At 45.4% G+C, this 21,921-nt stretch overlaps 1 protein-coding gene across 1 annotated transcript; it reads left to right on the forward strand.

The window, feature by feature from the left end:
• The first annotated feature begins 3,187 nt into the window (after positions 1-3,187).
• On the forward strand, positions 3,188-21,464 carry MAPK7 (mitogen-activated protein kinase 7). Its single transcript, XM_039330507.1, has 7 exons — positions 3,188-3,399; positions 5,330-5,552; positions 9,763-9,928; positions 12,400-13,538; positions 16,032-16,954; positions 18,219-18,346; positions 20,785-21,464. The coding sequence occupies exons 2-7, from the start codon at positions 5,333-5,335 to the stop codon at positions 20,936-20,938; spliced, it is 2,730 nt and encodes a 909-aa protein (XP_039186441.1). The 5' UTR covers positions 3,188-3,399; positions 5,330-5,332; the 3' UTR covers positions 20,939-21,464.
• Positions 21,465-21,921: the final 457 nt, after the last annotated feature.

Consider the following 21,921-nt stretch of genomic DNA (forward strand, 5'->3'; position numbering starts at 1 on the left):
TGTCAGTTCTTTAGCTGGTGTTTGCCTTCACGTGCATTGAATTCTTCCCCCATTGGCATAATATATGTTCTCATCTAAGCAGGGTTGCATTTTGCAATTTACAGATGGACATTTTGTCAATGATCGGTTTTTCTAAATTTTATCCAGGGTATTTTGGTATGGCACCCTGTATGCCAATAACCACTGGACCTCCCCATCTGATTTATTCCATAATCTTTCAACTTTGATATATTTGGGATTTTATGGTTGATTGCACAATCAACCAGATGTTTAGACTGGATTATCCATCCTTCCCAATTAAAATTGTTCCTATGAAAAGAAAATCTATTGAAACAAGTACAATTTAGGTCACTGGGCACTTAATCATATGTTTTTAAACTATAGATGGCTGCTAAAGAATTTGATAGATAAAATAACAGTTTAGCACAATGGTTCTCAACCTTTTTAATGCCACGACCCCCAACCGGTCGTAAGTCGAGGACTACTCAACCGGTCGTAAGTCGAGGACTACTCAACTGGTGCAGCACCGTTTGCAGAATGGGACTTTTGGCTGGCTCAGCAGGGCAGAGACAGCCTGGACAATTCCTACTGGCTTTTGAAAGCCAATAGAATAAAAGGGAGTAGCACAGCTAAGGAAAAAGGGAAAAAAATGGTGGAGTGCGTTGTTTGGTGACCCCCGTGAAATGGTCGTTCGACCCCAAATGGGGTCCCGACCCACAGGTTGAGAACCACTGATTTAGCATTATAAGCAAGAACAATGGGTCTACATTTTAAAAATCGGTTAATATTAAGCTGTGGATCAAATATTTGTCCCTAAGATGTAAGAAATATTCAGGCATGTTTCTTACAAATTGAGGATAAAATGATGTCTGCTTGCAACCAGAACACACAAGTGATTTCTTTGTGGAATTATAAAGCTTGAGGTCATCTAGTCCAACCCTCTGCTCAAGAAAGAAATCCTAACTAAACCATCCCAGACATATGGTTTTCCAGCTTTCAACTGGACTCATCCAATAAATAGAAGGCCACCATTTCTCCAGAGGATTGGTTCTACTACTACTATTACTTTTATTGTTTTCTGACAAACTAGAATCTACCTTCCCATAACTTCAATATTCCATATCCTGTACTCTGAAAAAATGCACAATAAGCCTTGATTATCTCCAGTACTACATTCTGTCAGCCACGAAAAATAATTCCTTTAAACAGTGCTGTGCTCAATAGGTGCAAATTGTTAATTCCTGGCTAGCTTTCATTATTGAAATAAACAGGCATAGAAATTGTCTAAAGAAATAAAGAACTCTCTTAAAAAAGCTGTTTACAAAACAGTCATCTACTAGTAGCTTTTTTTCACATAGGATAGGGTGTCCAACCTTGGCAGCTTTAAGACTTGTGGACTTCAATTCTCAGAATTTGAATTATGAGGGTGGGAGAAAAAGTTTAAAGTTTTCCTGAAAGGGATGAAGTACTAAATAGTCCTTGACTTAAAACAATTTGTTTAGCGACCATTTAAAGTTAACTTGCTGAAAAAAGTGGGTTATGACCAGTGAATGGGGGATCCTAGATTCGTTTACTGGCTATATAATTCACTTAGCAACTTCAGTGATTCACTTAACTGGCAGAAAGGTCATAAAATCAGGGATGATTCATTCAACCATCAGCCTCGCTTAGAAACAGAAATTATAAGTCGAGGACTGCCTGAAATTCAATTAGGCTCAGTGAAGTCAAGCCTTTTTCCCACTTAACATTTTCTAAGAGTGGTGAATTTGGTTTCATTGTGCCTTTTGATCTCTGCAGAAACTCGATCAACAATGCAATTAAATCATTTTGGACATTTTACAGAGGGGAAGGAATTTAGAAGACAATAAATTTCATGCACATTATTTTAGAAGCCCTTCTCCTAAATCCTGACTGGATTTATCAGCATTTTGGATTCTCCAAAGAATATTTCATCTTCCTTGAAGAAAGTTCATTAGAACTCACCTCTGTTCAGATAGGTTTGATCACCACTGATATAGGTTCACGGAGTTGCCCTATAGATTAGTGGAGGGATGATTTGTCTTTAGTGCTAATTCTAGCTCAACTCTCTTAAGATGGCACATGGTTTGATCACATTTCCCATATCACTTTTATGAAGCAGCACAGCGGGGTGCTGTGCCTAATGTTATAGTGAGCCATGGTGTATTTAGCCAGAATAATTATTTACTGAACAAGCACAATGGGCTCCAAGCACACCTCACACCCAGCTTTCAAACTGCAGTGGTTTTGTTCCTACAGCCAACTAAACCAGATCCCAACAGAATCATGTTATGCTGCTGTGTAATGTCTGAAATCAGTCAGCCATTACTTCCTTTAGATAATTCAAAAGTGTCTTTTGCATACATGGGAAGACTGACACTACAGGAAGTCTGGAAAGATATTTACTTATGCTATTCAAGCCAAATCTTCAAAAATCTGGTGTCCTTTTAATGTACTCACAAGTCCAATAATATTTGGTATTCTATCTATGGTATTGATGAGGGGAATGCCTCGGAAGATCACCTTGGTTCCAGTATGAAAAAGGGTATGAGTTTGGCATCAAATTCCTTCCCACGCAGGACATGAGATTTAGCTTAAGTTGTATGTGAAGTATACGTAATTATATGGACATCTATTAATTATAGGTAGCTTATGATAGACACACACATAAAAATTGACTTTATTTTGCTAAAAAATACGGAAATAACAAAAAGAAAAAAAGAACAGCAAAAATATAAGGACTTGCCCGACGTGCTTCTGGAAGAATTTCAATAAATAAAGGATGAGCCTATTTCATTGTAATCATCTATAACTTAATCTGCAGGCAACTCATCGGTGATTTATGCATCTATTTGGTTTTCAGTCTACCGAATAACTGAGGCTATATATTTCTCTTTCCAACGCTGAAGGAGCCGGGTGGAGAATTGTGCCTCCGAGTCGTTCCGCGAGGCGTTCACTTCGCAGCAATCCACAACAATAGGAGGCTGAAGGGCAACAGGTGAAGCTCCCGCCCTCCGCGTAAGGCGAAAATGCCACAGAATGGCTCCACTCGTATTTTAATATTATTTTATTCCCTCTCTCTCATTGGTTCCCTTGCTTTTTTTCCCCGCGCTCCCCGATTGGCTGTTCTGAAGCGGGCGAGGTGGGGCGTCTCATTTCGTTCAAGAAAGGTACCGACGCCGGAGCAATCTCGGGGCGCCTTTTGCCCTCGTGGCCACGCCCGCCTGCATTTTGATTGGCTGAGGAGCAGTCGGAGCCGTAACATCCGGGCACCCTTGATCAGCCGGGCGAGCCCTCACCAGGGAGTAGCGGACCGGAGAGGGAACCGCCCCTGTTGTCCACCTCCTCGGACCTTCGGCGCCTCATCTCGCATCTTGGCAGGTGGGGGACCTTCTTTCTCCCGCGCGTTCCTTCCTTCCTCGTTAGGCAGAGATGGTTCCAGCTGGTAGGAGGTTGGCCAGGGATAGAATTTTCCCTTGCATTGCAGCCTCTCCCGCTCATCGTTCAGCCCTCTGCCACCTCCCCATGAGATCGGCAGCCCTTTTCCCTCCTCCTTGTTCTCCTCCCCATCCCCGCTTTGCTCCATTGGGTGCGCCGGACACATTCAGCTTGGCCGCTCAACCCCAGCCCTTCCCCATAAGAGCCCCAATTGCTGTCATTGTCCGAGAGGTCAACATGGGTTGGGTCTCCCTTCGTTCTTTGTCCTGTTGGACGGAGGGAATGTGGCTGACCCGAAGTCGCTCAGGGAGTTTTTAATGGCTCAGGGTGGATTTGAACCTGCAGTTTTGGGCAAGCGCCTTAACTACCATATCCAAGTGATTTCCTTCCTACAAAGTCTCGGTTTTCCTTTTCTGCTTCATAAACTTGGCTAGTGACATCTTCCCTTTTTTCTCCAAACCCAGCCCAGTTTACTTCTTAATCTCAATTTGTCCTGGGAACTGATGGGGAGGAGGAATTATTTTTTTCTCCTTTCTGAAATCTCTGTGACAGTCGTGTTTTGATTGGTAGGAGAACAACTTCTCCATGCTTCCTTCCCATCCCATCCCATAATAGATTCTTCTCAATTTCAGGCTGGCAGATTAAACTGCCACCCTGCCCTATTTCATTTTCCCAGTCAGAGGGACTCAAGCTGAAGGCTACCCGCTGCTGAGTTCTTTGCTCTCCTGTTCCTAAATTACAAAGGAACTTTTCTTTCACCTTCTGTTCTCAAGCTTTGTATCCATCTTTCTTTTTTACAATACTTTATAAAAAGTACTTTTATTTCAAGATGCTAAGTAGGTTGAATTATCTTGCAAGTAACTTGAGTTTGTCTCATATGATTTGCACAGCCACTTTTGTGCAAGATGGTTCGTTATCTGCTTTTAATTGTATTCTCTCCTTTTGCGCTTTATTTCTGACTTCTCATTACAATCTGCATAGATACGGTAGCTAATTGAGGTCAGTTATAGAGGGGCAGGGGAAAAACAATGCGCAACATTCAATTATATGTTTTGTATATTGATATAACTCACTCAAATTTTTCCGATCATCCTGCCCATCATTCCAAAGTATGCAGTTCTAAAGCCTATAAAATATTATAGTCAGTGAATATTTCAGCAGAAATTAGTCTGAGATTTGAAATGCTGTAGTGAATATAAGTACTTTCAGCTTGTGCCTAAATTGTAACAAAGTTGGCACATATTTAAAAGGTGGTATGTCTTGAAGCCCATCTATAATCACTGAGGACTCAGACGGAGAATAGTATTCCAGGATAAAAATGTTTAGTAATAGATTTTGAAACCCCAAACAAATTAAAACAACATGAACAAAGAGCTTATGCAAAGAATGGATAAGACTTTTTTTGTGTGTGTCTTCAAATCACTTGACTCCTGGCAACTTCCTGGACTAGTTCTTTCCAATTTTTTGGCAAGATCTTTGGAAATGATTTGCCCTTTCATTCTGCTAGGATTGAGAGGGAATGACTGGCCCAGGGTCACTCACCAGCTTTGGGTCTAAAGTGGAGCTAGAACCCAAGGTCTTCTGGTTTCTGGTCTGTTGCCTTAACCACCTTAACTAAACTGGTTTTCTGGGGAAGCCATATGTACCTCTAGCTGGCCCTAATCCATTCACTGTTCATCAACTGCTAAACTGTACTGATATTTTGGGTTATCTTAAACAGCCTGGGTGCCACACAGTGTGAAGGCTTAGCTTCTGTGTCCACCTGCTACGTTTCCTGTAACAAAGAAGAGAATAGGAAGCTGGGCATTGGACCGTAACCTCATAATTCACGTTTGTCTCTTTATGTGTATTTGTGTGTTTGGGGATGTGACAGACCATGGCTGAACCCCCAGTGGAAGATGAGGGCGAGGAAGCAGCTGAGAGTCAACCCAAGCAGGAGTCCACCCATCAGGCCACAGTGACAGCGAAGAACTTAGCCATTTTGAAGGCCCGGTCATTTGATGTCACCTTTGAAGTGGGAGAGGAGTATGAAGTCATTGAAACAATTGGCACCGGAGCTTACGGTGTGGTGAGCTCAGCACGACGCAAAGACACAGGTGTGTTGAGTCAGAGAGCCTCACCCTGCTCTCTGCTGAGTAGCTGTTGAGATTCTTACGTGGTTTTCTCTCCTGCATAGAGGCGGGGCATAGAGGAATTCTCCTTGACTAGCAGTGTGTATCAGTAGTATATTTCCTGCTGTTTTCTGTCTGGTGTTTTCTGCAAAGTTTGGGTTTAGTACCCTGAAATATTAATGCATATGGGAAGTCCTCATTTAGCTACTGCCTCGTACAGCCATTGCCTTGTATTTATGATTGTGATGAAAAAGTAACAGTGCAGCCAAGCTTTGCCTTATGATCTCCATAGGTTTGGAAAGCTGAAGGAAAACTGAACTGAGATCATATCATAAGCCCAGTTGTGGTTTCATTTAATTGCTTTGCTTAATGATAAATTGCTATGACAATTTGCTGCAGCCAACTCGCCACGGGACAACTCGCTGCGGGATAATTCAACAATTCAATTTAATTATTTAAAATAATTTTAAAAAATATTTTCATTTTTGTCATTCACATTTCATTTTGTCCCTCTGTTGTCCTCCTTTCTTTAATGATTTTATTCCACCGTTTCTTCGATATTAGTGTAATTGTTGTCCTGCAGCAAGTTGTCCCACATTGAGTTGGCCGGGTCGAGTTAGCTGTGGTGAGTTGTCCCATTCCGCTGATTCCAGTTGTCGCTAAACTAGGACTACCTGTAATTTACTCATAGCAGATATTTTATGTATTAGTATTAAAACCGGTAACAAGGTTATTTGGGTTTTCTCCCGCGTAAAATTGGAAGTGTCTTGGCGACGTTTCGACGAAGTCCCATTCGTCATCTTCAGGCTGGTGTTTTCAGCTTCGTGCTCCTCGAAGCACGAAGCTGAAAACACCAGCCTGAAGATGACGAATGGGACTTCGTCGAAACGTCGCCAAGACACTTCCAATTTTACGCGGGAGAAAACCCGAATAACCAAAACCTACATACAAACACCCGCAAAAACCTCAGAAAACTATATATATAACTCAAGACAGTCAACATATCTAATATTCCTGCTTCCTGTTTTCCCCATCACCACAACCCTGTGAGGTGAGTTGGACTGAGAGAAAATGACTGGCCCAAAATTATCCAGCTGGTTTTCATAAAATGGGACTAGAACCCAAAGTCTTCTGTGATTGGTCCAAAGTCATCCAGCCAGCTTTCATGCATAAGGCAGGATTAGAACTCCTGGCAATTGGCCCAACCAACGTTCAGGTGTTAGGTGGAACTAAAAGTCAATCTCCTGACTTTAGGCCACCTGCTTGATGTTCACTTTTTAAGGTCTATGCTGCTGGGTATATCAATATACTGCCAGGCCCACACATTTTCTGTTAAGACAGAATCCTTCAGAATGCTTTTGCCTATGCCAGGGGTAGGCAACCTTGGCTCTTTTATGACTCGTGGACTTCAACTCCCAGAATTCCTGAGCCAGCCATGCTGAGGGGAAAGGGAGAGGTTTCCAAGCTGAGCCATGCTGGCTCAGGAATTCTGGGAGTTGAAGTCCATGAATCATAAAAGAGCCAAGGTTGCCTACCCCTGGCCTATGCCATGTTCAAACTCAATGCCTGGATCTAAGCCAGCCTTTCTTGACTATCTGCCTTCAATCTCTTTTGGGACCACAGCTTCAAAATTCTTCTATCATGCTGGCTGGGAATTTTAGGAAATATAATTCTAAAGCAGGGGTCTTCAGACTTGGCCCTTTTATGACTTGTGGACTTCAACTCCCAGAATTCCTCAGCCAGGCATGCTGGCTGAGGAATTCTGGGAGTTGAAGTCCACAAGTCATAAAAGGGTCAAGTTTGAAGACCCCTGTTCTAAAGGAACTGACAAGCCAGGGAAGACTTGCCAAAACACTGAGATAGAGATAGTTGGTTTTATATATTGCGCTGAAATACAGAGCAGATCATTGGCATAAGGCAGGGGTGTCAAACTCAATTTCATTGAGGGCCGCATCAGCATTGCGGTTGCCCTCGGGTGGGTGTAGCCTACTGGGTGGGTGTGGATGGAGTGGATGTGGCCTACTGGATGGGCATGGCCAGCTCTACATCATTTGCATCAAGAGTGCCTGTGAGGGCCTGGGCAGGAGTGGGACAGATCTGAGGGTCTCTGGCAGAAGGGGGTGGGACCGGGCCAGAGCCCATCAAGCCGGATATGTGAAGTAGGCGAGGCCATTTGCTGGCCACTTCTAGGCGATAGTGCATTTCTTCATTCCTCACAATGGGTGACACCTCCCCAGCATGCACCCAGGGGGCGGGGCCGACGCGGCAGGGGCTGGTTCCTTGCTGTTTCCAGGCGGCCTTGTGGAGCTAAGACTGAATGCGTTTCAGCATAGATGGCCACCACAAAATCGTACCTTGGCTCCCGGCCGGCCTGGGCCAGGGCCAAGGCAGCGGGAGCCATTCCCTCACTGTTTCCAGGATGGCTTCGTGGGCCACATGAAACCACTTCGTGGGCCGCATCTGGCCCCTGGGGCCTTGTGTTTGACATGTCTGGGATAAGGCCTACAGAAATGTCAAGGTCCCAAAGTACATTAAATGTTTAGGTTAGATTCAGAAATTGTCTGAATTGAGGAATAATGTAGTTGTTTACTTTGGTTCACCTTGTCCTCTACGTATGTCCATAATGGAGCTCAAAATTTCCATTTTGTGTCATGACAGTCATCAGTCAAGGCACCCACATGACATGGATCTGGTTTTATAACTTTTTTTTTTATATTAGTGGTTAAGTGAATGCTACTGTCGTTTTGGAAATGCAGTGGTAATTAAGCAAATCAATATATTCCTATGGGCGTTTTTTGGCCCAAAAGACCAAAAGCTGGCAAAAAACCTAAATTGTGACCATGCGACTGTGGAACGTTGTAACCAGTGGTAAAGCTGAACTGGTTGCCAAGTGTCCAAAATGTAGTCTTGTGATCAAAGAGATGTGTGTAGATGTCGGAATTCCAGAACCAGATGGCATAGCTTTTGGGTGGTCTGTTGTAACTTTGAATGATTGCTAAGTGACCAGTCGAAAGTCAAGATTTACCAATGTATGAATTCAAAACCAGCTGTGTGTGCTTTATTTGTAAACGGTGGTTAAGGAAAGATGTAAGTTGTTGGATTTGTGAAGTAACTTAGTTTGGAAGGTGAATTATCTACTTTCTGAGCTCATGCAGTACAGTGTAATATAAATCGACTGAATAGGCTGAATTCCCACACAAATATATTAGAAATAAATATATTGGTCAGGGGTAGGAAACCTTGGCTCTTTTATGACTCGTGGACTTCAACTCCCAGAATTCCTGAGCCAGCATGGCTCAGCTTGGAAATCTCTCTCTTTCCCCTCAGCATGGCTGGCTCAGGAATTCTGGGAGTTGAAGTCCACGAGTCATAAAAGAGCCAAGATTGCCTACCCCTGATACAGGTAGTCCTTGACTTACGATCACAATTGAACCCCAAGTTTTTGTTGCTAAGTGAGACAGTTTAGTGAATTTTGTCCTGTTTTCCAACCTTTCTTGTCACAGTTGTTAAGTGAATCAGTGCAGTTGTGAAGTTAGTGACATGGCTGTTAAGTGAATCAGGATTCCCCATTGACAGTGCTTGTCAGAATGTTGCAAAAGGAGATGTCCTCAACCTGGGACATTGCAACTGTCCGAAACATGAATCAGTTGTCAAGTGATTGACTTTTAATCATGTGATCATGGGGATGCTACGATGGTCATAAGTGTGAAAAGCGGCCATAAGTCACTTTTTTCAGTGCTGTTGTAACTTTGAATGGTCACTAAATGAACTGTTGTAAGTCAAGGACTACCTGTATATGCTTTTGAGTAATACTTACATTAGGTCAGTATCTATAGAATTGTAAATGTTAACTGTTACACCAATATATTATACTTTATTTCTTTTTTATGTGGTATTTTTTCCATTTTTTTTTCCTTAAAGTACTTTTTATGCATTTTCCCCCTTTGAGAATGTATCCATTGTGGTTATTTTTGTGTTTTGTTCCTTTTTCTATTATATTTTAAAGGAAAACAAATAAACATTGCAGTAAGAAAACATTCCTCAAATCCTCCCCCCAATAAAAGCCATTAGATTTAAAAATGTATAACCAGTTAGAAAAAAAAAAAAATCCACCCAGTGCTTATCAGAACCTTTAGAGCAGGGGTGTCAAACTTGCAAACGTCACCTCACCTCTCTCCTGTTTTCCACTTCACAGGCCAGCAGGTGGCGATCAAGAAGATTCCAAATGCCTTTGATGTGGTGATGAATGCCAAGCGTACTCTCCGGGAACTTAAAATCTTGAAACATTTCAAGCATGATAACATCATTGCCATCAAGGATATCCTGAAACCTTCCGTGCCTTATGCTGAATTCAAGTCCGTGTAAGTGTTAATACTACTTTACAATGCCTTGGTAAGGCCACACTTGGAATACTACATCCAGTTTTGGTCACCATGATGTAAAAAAGATGTTGAGACTCTAGAAAGAGTACAGAGAAGAGCAACAAAGTTGATCAGGGGACTGGAGACTAAAACACATGAGAAACGGTTGCTGGAATTGGGTATGTCTAGTTTAACAAAGAGAAGGACAAGGGGGGACATGATAACAGTGTTCCAATATCTCAGGGGGTGCCCCAAAGAAGAGGGAGTCAAGCTATTCTCCAAAGCACCTGAAGGCAGGACAAAAGCAACGGATGGAAACTAATCAAGGAGAGAACCAGCCTAGAACTAAGAAGAAATTTCCTGACAGTTAGAACAATTAATCAGTGGAACAACCTGCTTCCAGAAGTTGTGAATGCTCCAACACTGGAAGTTTTTAAGAAGAGACTGGACAGCCATTTGTCTGAAAATGGTATAGGGTTTCCGGCCTGAGCAGGGGGTTGGACTAGAAGACCTCAAAGGTCCCTTCCAATTCTATTATTGTTATTATTGTTAAGTGGATGTCTTAAAGTTTGCCAGGCTTGAGAAATACTAACTTGTCCTAGCCATGCCTTCTAGCCCTGTCTGAAGTTTCAGCAACCTTTATGAGACAGTACATTAAAACAGTTCATCTCTTCTTGTAGAAAGCTGATTAAATCAGTGTCAGCTCAGAAGGTTACACAAAGAATCCTGAGGCCAAAGTTACCCATCTCTTCTTTTATATAGCCGCCCATCTTCAAGTATATGACTTTGACTGTCTCACATTACATATTAAAAACAATTAAAACACAAATATTAACATAAAACAAAAATATCCTTGCTCGATATCGGGCCACAAATGCAGTTTTGGCTAATTGCTATGAAGGCTTCTTGAAATATTAAGTGCTTGGGAGATTGCTGCTTCTGGTGGAGATTATTTTTTTTCTTCTGCATCAGGTTCCCAGAAATTTTGGGACCATGACAGTTTCCAGTGGACAATCTCTCATGTTTCTCTTAATACCAAGATGAGATAATGTTAGCGGTTGTCAGGAAGTTTGAAAATCCAGATCCAAATAATGATACCTTATTGGTTGTCCTTGGTTGAATCAGTCTCTCTTGTAGTTACTTTCCAGGCTTATTGTGGATATTTTATTGACTTGGAAATAGCACGGCTGCACGTTTTCAATTCAAGGAAGTAGGATCAAAATGTACGAGGGCCACTGTTTATTCATTTATTTAAGAAAATATGTATGAACACCCGACTCACCCTCAATGATTCTGGTGGCTTGTAAGGATAAAAGCTTAATACAAAAACAAGTGGGGGCCAATCTTATCTCCAGGTGGTTGATGTTCCTCAGGGAAGGAGCCACTACAGAGAAGGCCCTCCATCTTTGGTCCTGCTGGATGAACATCCTTAGGAGAGGGGAACCATAACATCCCCTGCCTCCCCACTCTGTTATGATTTTTTTACTTTCCATTTCCAAGTGGGCAGTCTTCTAGGTCAGTGGTGGCGAACCTATGGCACGTGTGCCAGAGGCGGCAGAGCCCTCTCTGTGGGCACGTGCACCATGCCCTGGAGGTGGCAACTGTCCCTCTTCAACCAGCCGCCTGCTAACTCACTGAGGTCCCACGTGGCTGCATGCATCCCAGCATGGCTGGTTTCCCTCCCCCCATCCCATCCCTCCTGGCCTCACATGCTCTCTTTTTCCCGGGCACACACTGCATCGCCTCCTCAGCTGTCGTCCAGCCGTCCAGCTCAGAGGCGGCTTCTCTGAACTGCTGGGGGTGGGCTGCGGAGCCCCAGAGTGCGCCGGTCAATGTCCAGCAGGCTGTGGCTGCTGATGGACACTGTCGGCCCCCATGTGCTTGCTGGCCTCTGTGTTCGGGGGCCGATGGTGTCAGGCAGCAGTCGCCCTGGCCCCTGCCTCACCTTGCCCTGCGACAATGGCACCGCCGCCCTGCCTCTCCTTACCCATCAGGATGAACCTCCTGCCCACTGCCCACCCGCCAGAGACCCCCTGGATCTCCCCCAACCCTGCCCGGCCCCCACAGGCATCCTTCCCCACGAGCAACATTGAGGTGACCACACCCACCTTGGCCACACCCACCCAGTGCCATGACCACAGCCATGCCCATCCAGTGGGCCACACCCACCTGGCATCCGGCGATAAATAAGTGGGTTTTGGGTTGCAGTTTGGGCACTCGGTCTCTAAAAGGTTCGCCATCACTGTTCTAGGTTATCACATCAATATGTGATATGCACGTCAATGTACGTGCGGTGCTACCATTTGGCTCTTGAATAGTACACAGTGTTATTTTTACAACCCCCCCAACAAGGAAGGTTTGCGTGTCTGTGTAAGAGGTCCAAGATTATTCAGCAAGTAGGGTATGTGAGCAACACATACTCCAGATTCACTCTTTTATTGACTTGTGCCCCTTTTTTCTCCCGGTGGCAGCTATGTGGTGCTAGACTTAATGGAGAGCGACCTCCATCAGATTATCCATTCGTCGCAGCCTCTCACTTTGGAGCACGTGCGCTACTTCCTCTACCAGCTCCTCCGAGGCCTTAAGTACATCCACTCGGCTAATGTCATCCATCGAGACCTCAAGCCCAGCAACCTGCTGATCAATGAGAACTGCGAGCTGAAGATTGGTGACTTTGGCATGGCCCGGGGCCTCTGCACCAAGCCGGTCGAATACAAGTACTTCATGACGGAGTACGTGGCCACTCGCTGGTACAGAGCCCCAGAGCTGATGCTGTCTCTGCACGAGTACACCCAGGCTATAGACATGTGGTCGGTGGGGTGTATTTTTGCAGAGATGCTCGGGCGGAAGCAGCTTTTTCCCGGGAAAAACTATATCCACCAACTGCAGCTGATCATCACCGTGCTGGGCACTCCCCCCGCCAAAGTGGTCCATTCCATCGGTGCTGACCGGGTGCGTGCCTACATCCAAAGCTTGCCGTCGCGCCAGCCAGTGCCCTGGGAGAGCCTCTACCAGAACGCGGACCGGAAGGCCTTGTCCTTGCTTTCAAAGATGCTCCGCTTCGACCCGCGCGAGCGCATCTCTGTAGTGGAGGCCTTGAACCACCCGTTCCTGTGTAAGTATCACGATCCGGATGACGAGCCCGACTGTGTCCCGGCGTTTGACTTTGACTTCGACAAGCAGGTGCTGACCAAGGAACAAATCAAGGAGACCATCGTGGCGGAAATCAAAGACTTCCACGAACGCCGGGAAGGCATCCGGCGGCAGATCAGTTTCAAGCCCACTCTTACGCCGGCAGTGGTAGACGGCGGGATGGATGATAATACCGCCCACCAGGCGCTGCTGCTGCGCTGCAGTGACATTGACATGCCCAGTGCTGGTTCTCCGTGCGCCGATGATGATTATGCGATGGCCTCTCCCATGCCTTACCCGACAGAGGCCATTGACTTCTCCTCTCCTCTCGTGGCTTCTTCTGTCACGCAGCCAGAAGTAAAGGCGGAGGCAGAGGCCCCGGCGGCCCCACCAAAGCGGGAAGGCGCCATCTCAGATGACACCAAAGCTGCTCTCAAAGCCCTCATCCTGCAGTCTGCACTCCGGAATAAAAACAAAGGTAAAGCTTTCTCCGGTTTGGCCCTGGGAAGCAATAGGACAGGCCTCTAGGTTGGAGATAATCCAGTTATTTAACTCGCCTCTCTCTGATATATACAGGTAACCCTCAACTTATGACCACAATGGAGTCCAAATTTTCCATTGCTAAGCAAGATGGTCAATTTCCCCCTTTCTACGATTTTTTTTTCACACGGTTGTTAAGCGAATCAAATAGTTATTAAGTGAAATGAGCCAATCCGGCTTCCCCCGTTGACTTTGCTTGTCGGAAGCCGGCTGGGAAGGTTGCAGATGGTAATCACATGACCCCAGGACAATGCAACCGTCATAAGTACATGCCAGTTGCCAAGCGCCTGAATTTTGATCATGTGACCTCGGTAGATGCTGCCGTAGTTGTTAAGTGTGAAAGCCAGTTGTGAGTCCCTTTTTTTCAACGCCACTGTAATTACAAATGGTCGCTAAATGAATGGCTGTAAATCGAGGACTACCTTTTCAATTTCATCCAAAATCAAAATCAAGTAATCTTTTAGAACAGGGGTATCAAATTCAATTTCATTGAGGGCCGCATCAGCATTGCGGTTGCCCTCAGGGGGCCGGGTGGGTGTGGCCAGGGTGGGTGCAGCCTGCTGGGTGGGTGTGGATGGAGTGGGTGTGGCCTACTGAGTGGGTGTGGCCAGCTCTACATTGTTTGCGTCAAGGGTGCCTGTGGGGGCCTGGGCAGGAGTGGGACAGATCTGAGGCTCTCTGGCAGAAGGGGGTGGGACCGGGGCAAGTGCCAAGGCATGGTCCACTGGAGGAGCCTCACTGTTCCTCTCAGGCCATGCGGGGGGGGGGGGGCTGGATGGTGGTGCGGGCTGCCCAGAGCCCTGGGCAGCAGAGGTCAAATGTCCAGCCTGGCCCTTGAGTACCCGCGGCACCAAACCCACCTCCACTTCCTCAAGGCTGCTGCTCAAGGTTATCCTGGTTCCTCGCTGTTTCTAGACGGCCTTGTGGAGCTAAGACTGAATGCGCTTCAGCATAGATGGCCACCACAAAATTGTACATTGGCTCTCGGCCGGCCTGGGCTGGGGCTAAGGCAGAGGGGGCCGTTCCCTCACTGTTTCCAGGATGGTTTTGTGGGCCACATGAAACCACTTCGCGGGCCGCATCCGGCCCCTGGGCCTTGTGTTTGACATGTCTGTTTTAGAAGAAAGTTAAGGTTTAAAATATATATATATATATATATATATATATATATATATATATATATATATCAGATAATATTTTTTACATGTAATATTGCATCTGGATAATATTGCACCTTAGCAATTACTGTGTTGCTCGCAACTACTCTTGGGACGTTATAACCCCAAAGAGTGAGATATGAATAATTGCACCAAAGAAGTATAGAGATGCAAATGTTTTCACCTTTCTAGCTTTGTATTTGTTCTTCCATCGTTTTTACACCTGGCTTGTTTTCAATGCCAAGCAACCTTGAATATTCTTTCCAGACAGAAGTGTAGCAGAAATGAATACTGTTGAAGAGTCTTAGAAGCCTGCTTTGAAAAGGACTTCACAGCAATTGTTAGTTTTCCAAAGTTCAGGGGAAACAAAAGGGATTGGATCCTGGATGTGGTATGAGCATCTTTTTCTTGTGCCATATCTGTTATCGGACGTTGGTGATCACGTTGGCGATCCTGTTTTTATCTGCAGCCGCACGAAAAAATGCTGCTGAGTTTTGTCCCAACCAGTCCCTTAGATTTTGAAGCCACGATGTTCTTCTTCTGCCGGGACCTCGTTTGCCTTCAATCTTTCCCTGGAGGATTAAATGGAGTATGCCGTATTTTTCTGGGTGTCGCATCAGATGTCCGAAATATTCTAATTTTCGTTTTTTAATTGCTTTGATGATTTCCTTGAATCCCTGAGCATGATAAGCTGTAATCCCCGGTTAGAAGCCAGGAAAATGCTGAGAAACTTTTGAGAAAATCAGAGTGAAAATACAGGTAGTCCTTGACTTACAACCACAATTGAACCACAGATTTCTGTTGCTAAACGAGACGCTCGCTAAGCCACTTTTGCCCCATTGTATCACCTTTCTTGCCCCAGTGGTCAATTGAATTGCTGCAGTTGTGAAGTTCGCAACACGGTTGTTAAGTGAATCTGGCCTTCCCCCTTGACTTTGTTTATCGGAAGGTCACAAAAAGGGGACCACGTGACCCTGGGGATGCTGCAAGCGTCATAAATATGAACCAGTTGCCAAGCATCCAAATTTTGATTACGTGTGACCATGGGAGATGTTGCCAAGTCACTTTTTGTCAGTGCTGTCGTGACCTCCAATGGCCACTAAACAAATTGTTGTAAGTTGAGAACTACCTGTAGTGATGCTAACCTGTGACGTATGCTTTTTTTTCTTTTTTTTTTTTTAAAAAGCATGGCCTTCATAATGTATTTACAGCCGTCATCTTCACTTTTGGGATTCCTTCTTCACGGATAGCCCCTGGCTCCTTCTGTCTTGCAGATATAGCTTCCTCTGTCCCAGAGACGCCTGATATCCGGAGACCGGTAACGGCGAAGGAACGCCAGCGTGAGAGGGAGGAGAAACGGAAACGGCGCCAAGAACGGGCCAAGGAGCGAGAGAAGCAGAAGAAGGAGAAGGAACGGGAACACAAGGACATGCTGACTGAGAACGACCGGAACCTTCTGGAAAGGTGGACCAAGATGGTGGACCGCACCCAGAACAAGCCAATCCCAAATGGGTCCACGGCCCCACCCCAGAGAACCCCTGCCATTCACGCCCTCCCTCCCGTTCCTGCCGCCAAGCCCTTGCCCCCGCAGGCCCACCCATCGGCCTGCATGACGCCCACCCCTTCTCATAGCACCCCAGCCCCTTCTGAATTCCTTGCTTTTTCCGAAAAAGCGCCACCAGGCCTTGCCCCCAAACTCACCCTTCTTCCGGTGGGGACCGAGCTCGCCTCGGTCCAGGCTTCCAACGCCAACGTTATTCGCTTTTTCCCAGCGCAGACTGCCCCCTTCGTGGTGGCCACCCCGGCTTGCCCCAAAGCCATCCCTGCCAAGTCCGAGTGCCTCTTGAACATCAAGTATGCCCCGAGCGAGATCTTCCAAGGTCCGTACGGTGTGACCGCCCTCAATGCTTGGCGTAGCGTTTCTCCGCCTGAGAACTGGGCTGTGTCTGGGCAACTGCCTGTTGGTCAGCCTGAGGTGGCACCCGCCGGGCCTTTGCCAGAACCGGTTGTCAACTTTGTACCAAGAGCTGGGGCAGATCAGTCTCTGTTCCGGTCAGAGATGGACAAGTCTGAACTTCCGCCCCAGGCGTTGACCACAGAAGAAACTAGAGGGTCAGTTCAGTCCCAGGTGGCATCAGGACTTCCTTCAGAATCTCCTGATATCAACGTGGTAACGCAGCAGCTGTCCAAATCTCAGGTAAATGCCCATGAGGGGATTCTTTCTTTTGATATCAGGAGGATACATGGCTTGGGATAGTCAGCCTATTGATGTTTGCGCCCTTCCGATAATCCCTTCCTATAATCCCCAAGAGTTGGGAGCCCTTGGCATCTCTAGAAGATGCTCATGGTAAACTTAATGCCGTTTCTGCGGGATGCTCAGTAGTTGAATTCTCAGAACGTTCTGTGCAGGCTGCAGCGTTTCTCTTATGGAGCTCCTAGATCAGTGGTTCTCAACCTTTTTAATGCCGCGACCCCATAATACAGTTCCCCATGTTGTGGTGACCCCCCAACTACTTATACATCACCGGGTGCCAGGGGCGTGGCCAAAGAAAAGGGGGAAAAAATGGCGGACAGCCTTGTTTGGCGACCCCCGTGAAATGGTCGTTCGACCCCAAATGGGATCCCGACCCACAGGTTGAGAACCACTGTCCTAGAGATAAGCAAGAGTCTTTTTTGCAGGCTGAGAAAGGAGCACAGTCCTCTTTGTTGTGTGTGTGTGTGTGTGTGTGTGTGTGTGAACACAATGCCTTGAATGAAACTGTTTATTCTGGATCAGATCTGGAGAACGTTAATTTTGTTCAACTCCCACCGAAAGGAATTTAGCAAGTTTAAACTTGTTTATTTCTCTGACTCGTGATGGTTGTTCAAAGGCAGCTGACTTTTTTGAACCTTACACTTCCCTCCCTTTCCTTTTATTTGGACTGGTTGACAAGCCAGTGTTTTCCTGTTCCTGCTGTGCTCCAGATGTGCTTTAATATCCATCATTTTCAAACAAAAAAAGATGCTGATTGGGGGGATTAGGGGATATCTCTTTAGGGCAGGGGTCTGCAAATTTGGCCCTTTTATGACTTGTGGACTTCAACTCCCAGAATTCCTCAGCCAGACAAGCTTCTGGGTTCTTAGTCTACATCAGGGGTCTTCAAACTTGGCTCTTTTATGACTTGTGGACTTCAACTCCCAGAATTCCTCAGCCAGACAAGCTTCTAGGTTCTTAGTCTACATCAGGGGTCTTCAAACTTGGCCTGGCTGAGGAATTCTGGGAGTTGAAGTCCACAAATCATAAAAGGGCCAAGTTTGAAGACCCCTGCTTTAGAGTATCAGGTTGAGGAGATAGTTTGCTCATGGTGCAAGAGACAGCTGAGCAACTGAGCTATTCATGCAGGAATAAGGTTGTGTGGAGAGACCCTTGTCTTCAAGTCATTGGTAGTCCTACATTAACTTTTGTTGATTCTTCATTCCAGGTGGAAGATCTTTTGCCTCCTGTCTTCTCTGGAACACCCAAAGGCAGCGGTGCCGGTTATGGGGTTGGATTTGACCTGGAAGAATTCCTGAATCAGTCTTTTGACATGGTGGGGGAGAACAGAGAGAGGTGAGAAGTGTTTCATGGGTCCTGTTTGTTGGGGCCTAGCGGGGAGAAGTGTGGGCTATGGAGTTGGTGGAAGAATACATGCATTCAGGAATAGATATTTACTTTCACTGGGACTAGCTTCTTGATGGGCAGCAGGAAGTAACATGGCCCTAATAACCGCATCTACATGGAGGGAAGTGTGTAGTGGGGTGCCCCAGGGCTCTGTTCTGGGCCCAGTGCTTTTCAACATCTTCATCAACGATTTGGACGGGGGGGATAGATGGGGAAATCATCAAATTTGCAGATGACACCAAGCTGGCAGGAATAGCCAATACTCCAGAAGACAGGCTTAGGATACAGGAGGATCTGGACAGACTTGAACACTGGGCGCTATCTAACAAAATGAAATTCAATGGTGAAAAAAGTAAGGTTCTACATTTAGGCAAGAAAAACCAAATGCACAGGTGTAGTATAGGGAATACCTTGCTCAGTAGTAGTAACTGTGAGAGGGACCTCGGAATCCTAGTGGACAATCCCTTAAATATGAGCCAGCAGTGTGCTGCAGCTGCCAAAAAGGCCAACACAGTGCTAGGCTGGATTAACAGAGGGATAGAATCAAGATCACGTGAAGTATTAATATCACTTTACAAGGCCTTGGTAAGGTCACACTTGGAATACTGCATCCAGTTTTGGTCACCACGATGTAAAAAAGATGTTGAGACTCTAGAAAGAGTACAGAGAAGAGCAACAAAGATGATTAGGGGACTGGAGGCTAAAACATATAAGGAACGGTTGCGAGAATTGGGTATGTCTAGTGTAACGAAGAGAAGGACAAGGGGGGACATGATAGCAGTATTCCAATATCTCAGGGGCTGCCATAAAGAAGAGGGAATTAAGCTATTTTCCAAAGCACCTGAAGGCAGTACAAGAAGCAACGGGTGGAAACTAATCAAGGAGAGAAGCAACCTAGAACTAAGGAGAAACTTCCTGGCAGTTAGAACAATTAACCAGTGGAACAACCTGCCTCCAGAAGCAGTGAATGCTCCAACACTGGAAGTTTTTAAGAAGAGACTGGACAGCCATTTGTCCGAAATGGTGTAGGGTTTCCTGCCTGAGCAGGGGATTGGACTAGATGACCTCCAAGGTCCCTTCCAACTTTATTATTATTATTAATAGACAAAAAGAGTGACTTTCTTCTTATTGGCTTACTTGCTCGGATACCACTGAAAACAGGGCAACCTTCTTTTGATAGATGTAAGACAAGAAGGAGCTAAGATCTGACAGTGGTAAGATCTGACAAGAAACATTGCTTAGTTGGAATCTGTCTTATACTACCTGCTCCCCTTCAACCCACACAGAGCCCAGCTAGTCCCATGAAGATTATTGGAGATGAGGCCCAACATATCTGGAAGGCAAAATCTTGTGGATGGCTGGTTTTGCATGATTTTTCAAATTTTGGATGAGTTAAATTTGTTCCCTAATCTGCAATGGCTGTTCTTCCTATATTTTGTTGAAGTTTGGAGAGTCAGCTTGAGTAGTGGTTAACTGGCCTAGAAATTAGGAGACTCTGAGTTCTAGGCCAGTGGTGGCGAACCTATGGCACGGGTGCCAAAGGTGGCACTCAGAATCCTCTCTGTGGGCACGCGCGCCGTCGCCCCAGTCCTAGGCCTTCAGCTGGGTTTTTATAAAACCTTTTCGCTTTAGGCCTCTGCCGCCGTGTGCAAAAAAAAAAAAAAAAGGTTCAATCAATCAGTCAATTTTAACTTCTTGCAGGGAAAAAAAAAGATCTTGCAAAGTTGGAATTGATTGATTGAACTTTTTAGTCCCACCCAGTCTGCCATTACCACCGCAGCCATGCCCACCCAATGGGCCACACCCACCCAGCACCCGTCGGTGCATAAGTGGGTTTTGGGTTGCAGTTTGGGCACTTGGTCTCTAAAAGGTTCGCCATCACTGTTTTAGGCCTTCCTTAGGCTTAAAGCTGGTTGGATGACTTTGGGCCACTTATACTCTTTCAGCCCAAGCCACCTCACAGTTTGGTTGCTGTGTGGAAAATAGGAAGCAGGAGGTATGTTTGCTGAATAATAATATAATTTGTCTTCTAATTTTTTTCAAATGAATCTCTATTCTCTCTCTCAGCCCCTTCAGTTTCCTACAGTTCCTACGGGCTAAAGTGGGTGGGGCTCCATCCAAAGCTATACTGCAGAAGCTCTCACTAAATTTGATCGGCCTTCATGCCATAAAAAAGAATTTTATCTGGAGACGCTCTAGGATTTTATTTAGAATATTGTTTCTCAACCTTGGCAACTCTAAAATGTGTGGACTTCAACTCCCAGAATTCCCCAGCCATCATAGAGTTGCCGAGAAGCACTGATCCAGATTGTTTGGAGCTCATGTTGTCCATTGCTTTGTCTTCATCCCATCTCCTGATCGCTGTCTTCTCTCTTGTACTTTATTAGTCAAGGTGACTCTGCCCCACTCTCGGCCTCGCTTCTCGCTGATTGGCTGGAAGTCCATCGCATGAACCCTGCTGACATGGAGTCCCTCCAGCAAGAACTGCAGTTGGGCTCTCCCATGATCCTCTCTGACATTCCGGACCTGCAAGATGCATGAGAAGTCGAGATCCTGTTGGCCAACGTCTTCCTCTTCTGTCCCTCTCTCTCTTTTTTAAAAACAACAACAACAGCATTAGAGTGGATGTGAAAGATCAAGGCTATTTGCCTTCTCAATGACTTGGGTTGGAAATGTCACCACAGTGCCTGTGCATTTCTGTTGTTTTGCTTTTCAGCAAAAGTAGATTGGGCTGATGTTTTAGACTGGAGGTCTTTTGCAATAAGAGTTGAAGTAAACTTGGTTCTACACTGCCTTCTGTGGGCAGGTTGAAAGACACAAAAAAAAATCAGGAAAGGACTCTGGCAAAAACCCTAAAGGATGCATCATCTCTTTCCTTGGAAACAGGCATCCAGTCAATTTTCTAGCTTGACCCCACACTGTGTTTCCTTACCTCATGGCCGATTAAACATGGGCAATATTTTCTGTTTAGAACATTGAAAGCTCTTTGAAAGGGCAGAATTCATGTAAAACATGTTCTCTGGGTCTTTCATAAAAAAGATGCATATACGCATCAAATCCAGCCTTCCTCCATAGACATCTGTTTTCAAATTGGTGCCCCGATGTATCGGATTTCAGCTTCTCTAATCTTACCTTCAGTCCTCTCCTAGATACAGGTAGTCCTCAACTTATGACTATAATTGAGCTAACATTTCTGTTGCTAAGCGAAACATTTGTTAAATAGATTTTGCCCCATTTTATGACCTTGCTTGCCACAGTTATTAAATGAACCACTACAGTTAAGCTAGTAACATGGCTGTTAAGTGAATCTGGCTTCCCCATTGATTTTGCTTGTAAAAAGATCCCCAAAAGTGATCACATGACCCCAGGGCACTGCAGCTATCATAAACATGAATCAGTTGCCAAGTGTCCAAATTTTGATCATAGGATCGTACGGATGCTGCAGTGGTCATAAGTGTGAAAAACGGTCGTTTTTTCCAGTGCCGTCGTAACTTTGAATGGTCACTAAATGAACTGTTTTAAGT

Source organism: Crotalus tigris, unplaced genomic scaffold (assembly GCF_016545835.1).
Source record: "Crotalus tigris isolate CLP2741 ecotype Arizona unplaced genomic scaffold, ASM1654583v1 scf7180000024427.8105951120:4207309, whole genome shotgun sequence".
Lineage (NCBI taxonomy): Eukaryota > Metazoa > Chordata > Lepidosauria > Squamata > Viperidae > Crotalus > Crotalus tigris.

Bases quoted from the DNA above. Each gene is read 5' to 3' on its own strand.
- MAPK7 (XM_039330507.1), top strand. From the start codon at position 5,333: ATGGCTGAACCCCCAGTGGAAGATGAGGGCGAGGAAGCAGCTGAGAGT. The intron at 9,929-12,399 runs GTAAGTGTTAAT...TCCCGGTGGCAG, and splicing joins TATGCTGAATTCAAGTCCGT to CTATGTGGTGCTAGACTTAA. The intron at 18,347-20,784 runs GTGAGAAGTGTT...GTACTTTATTAG, and splicing joins GTGGGGGAGAACAGAGAGAG to TCAAGGTGACTCTGCCCCAC.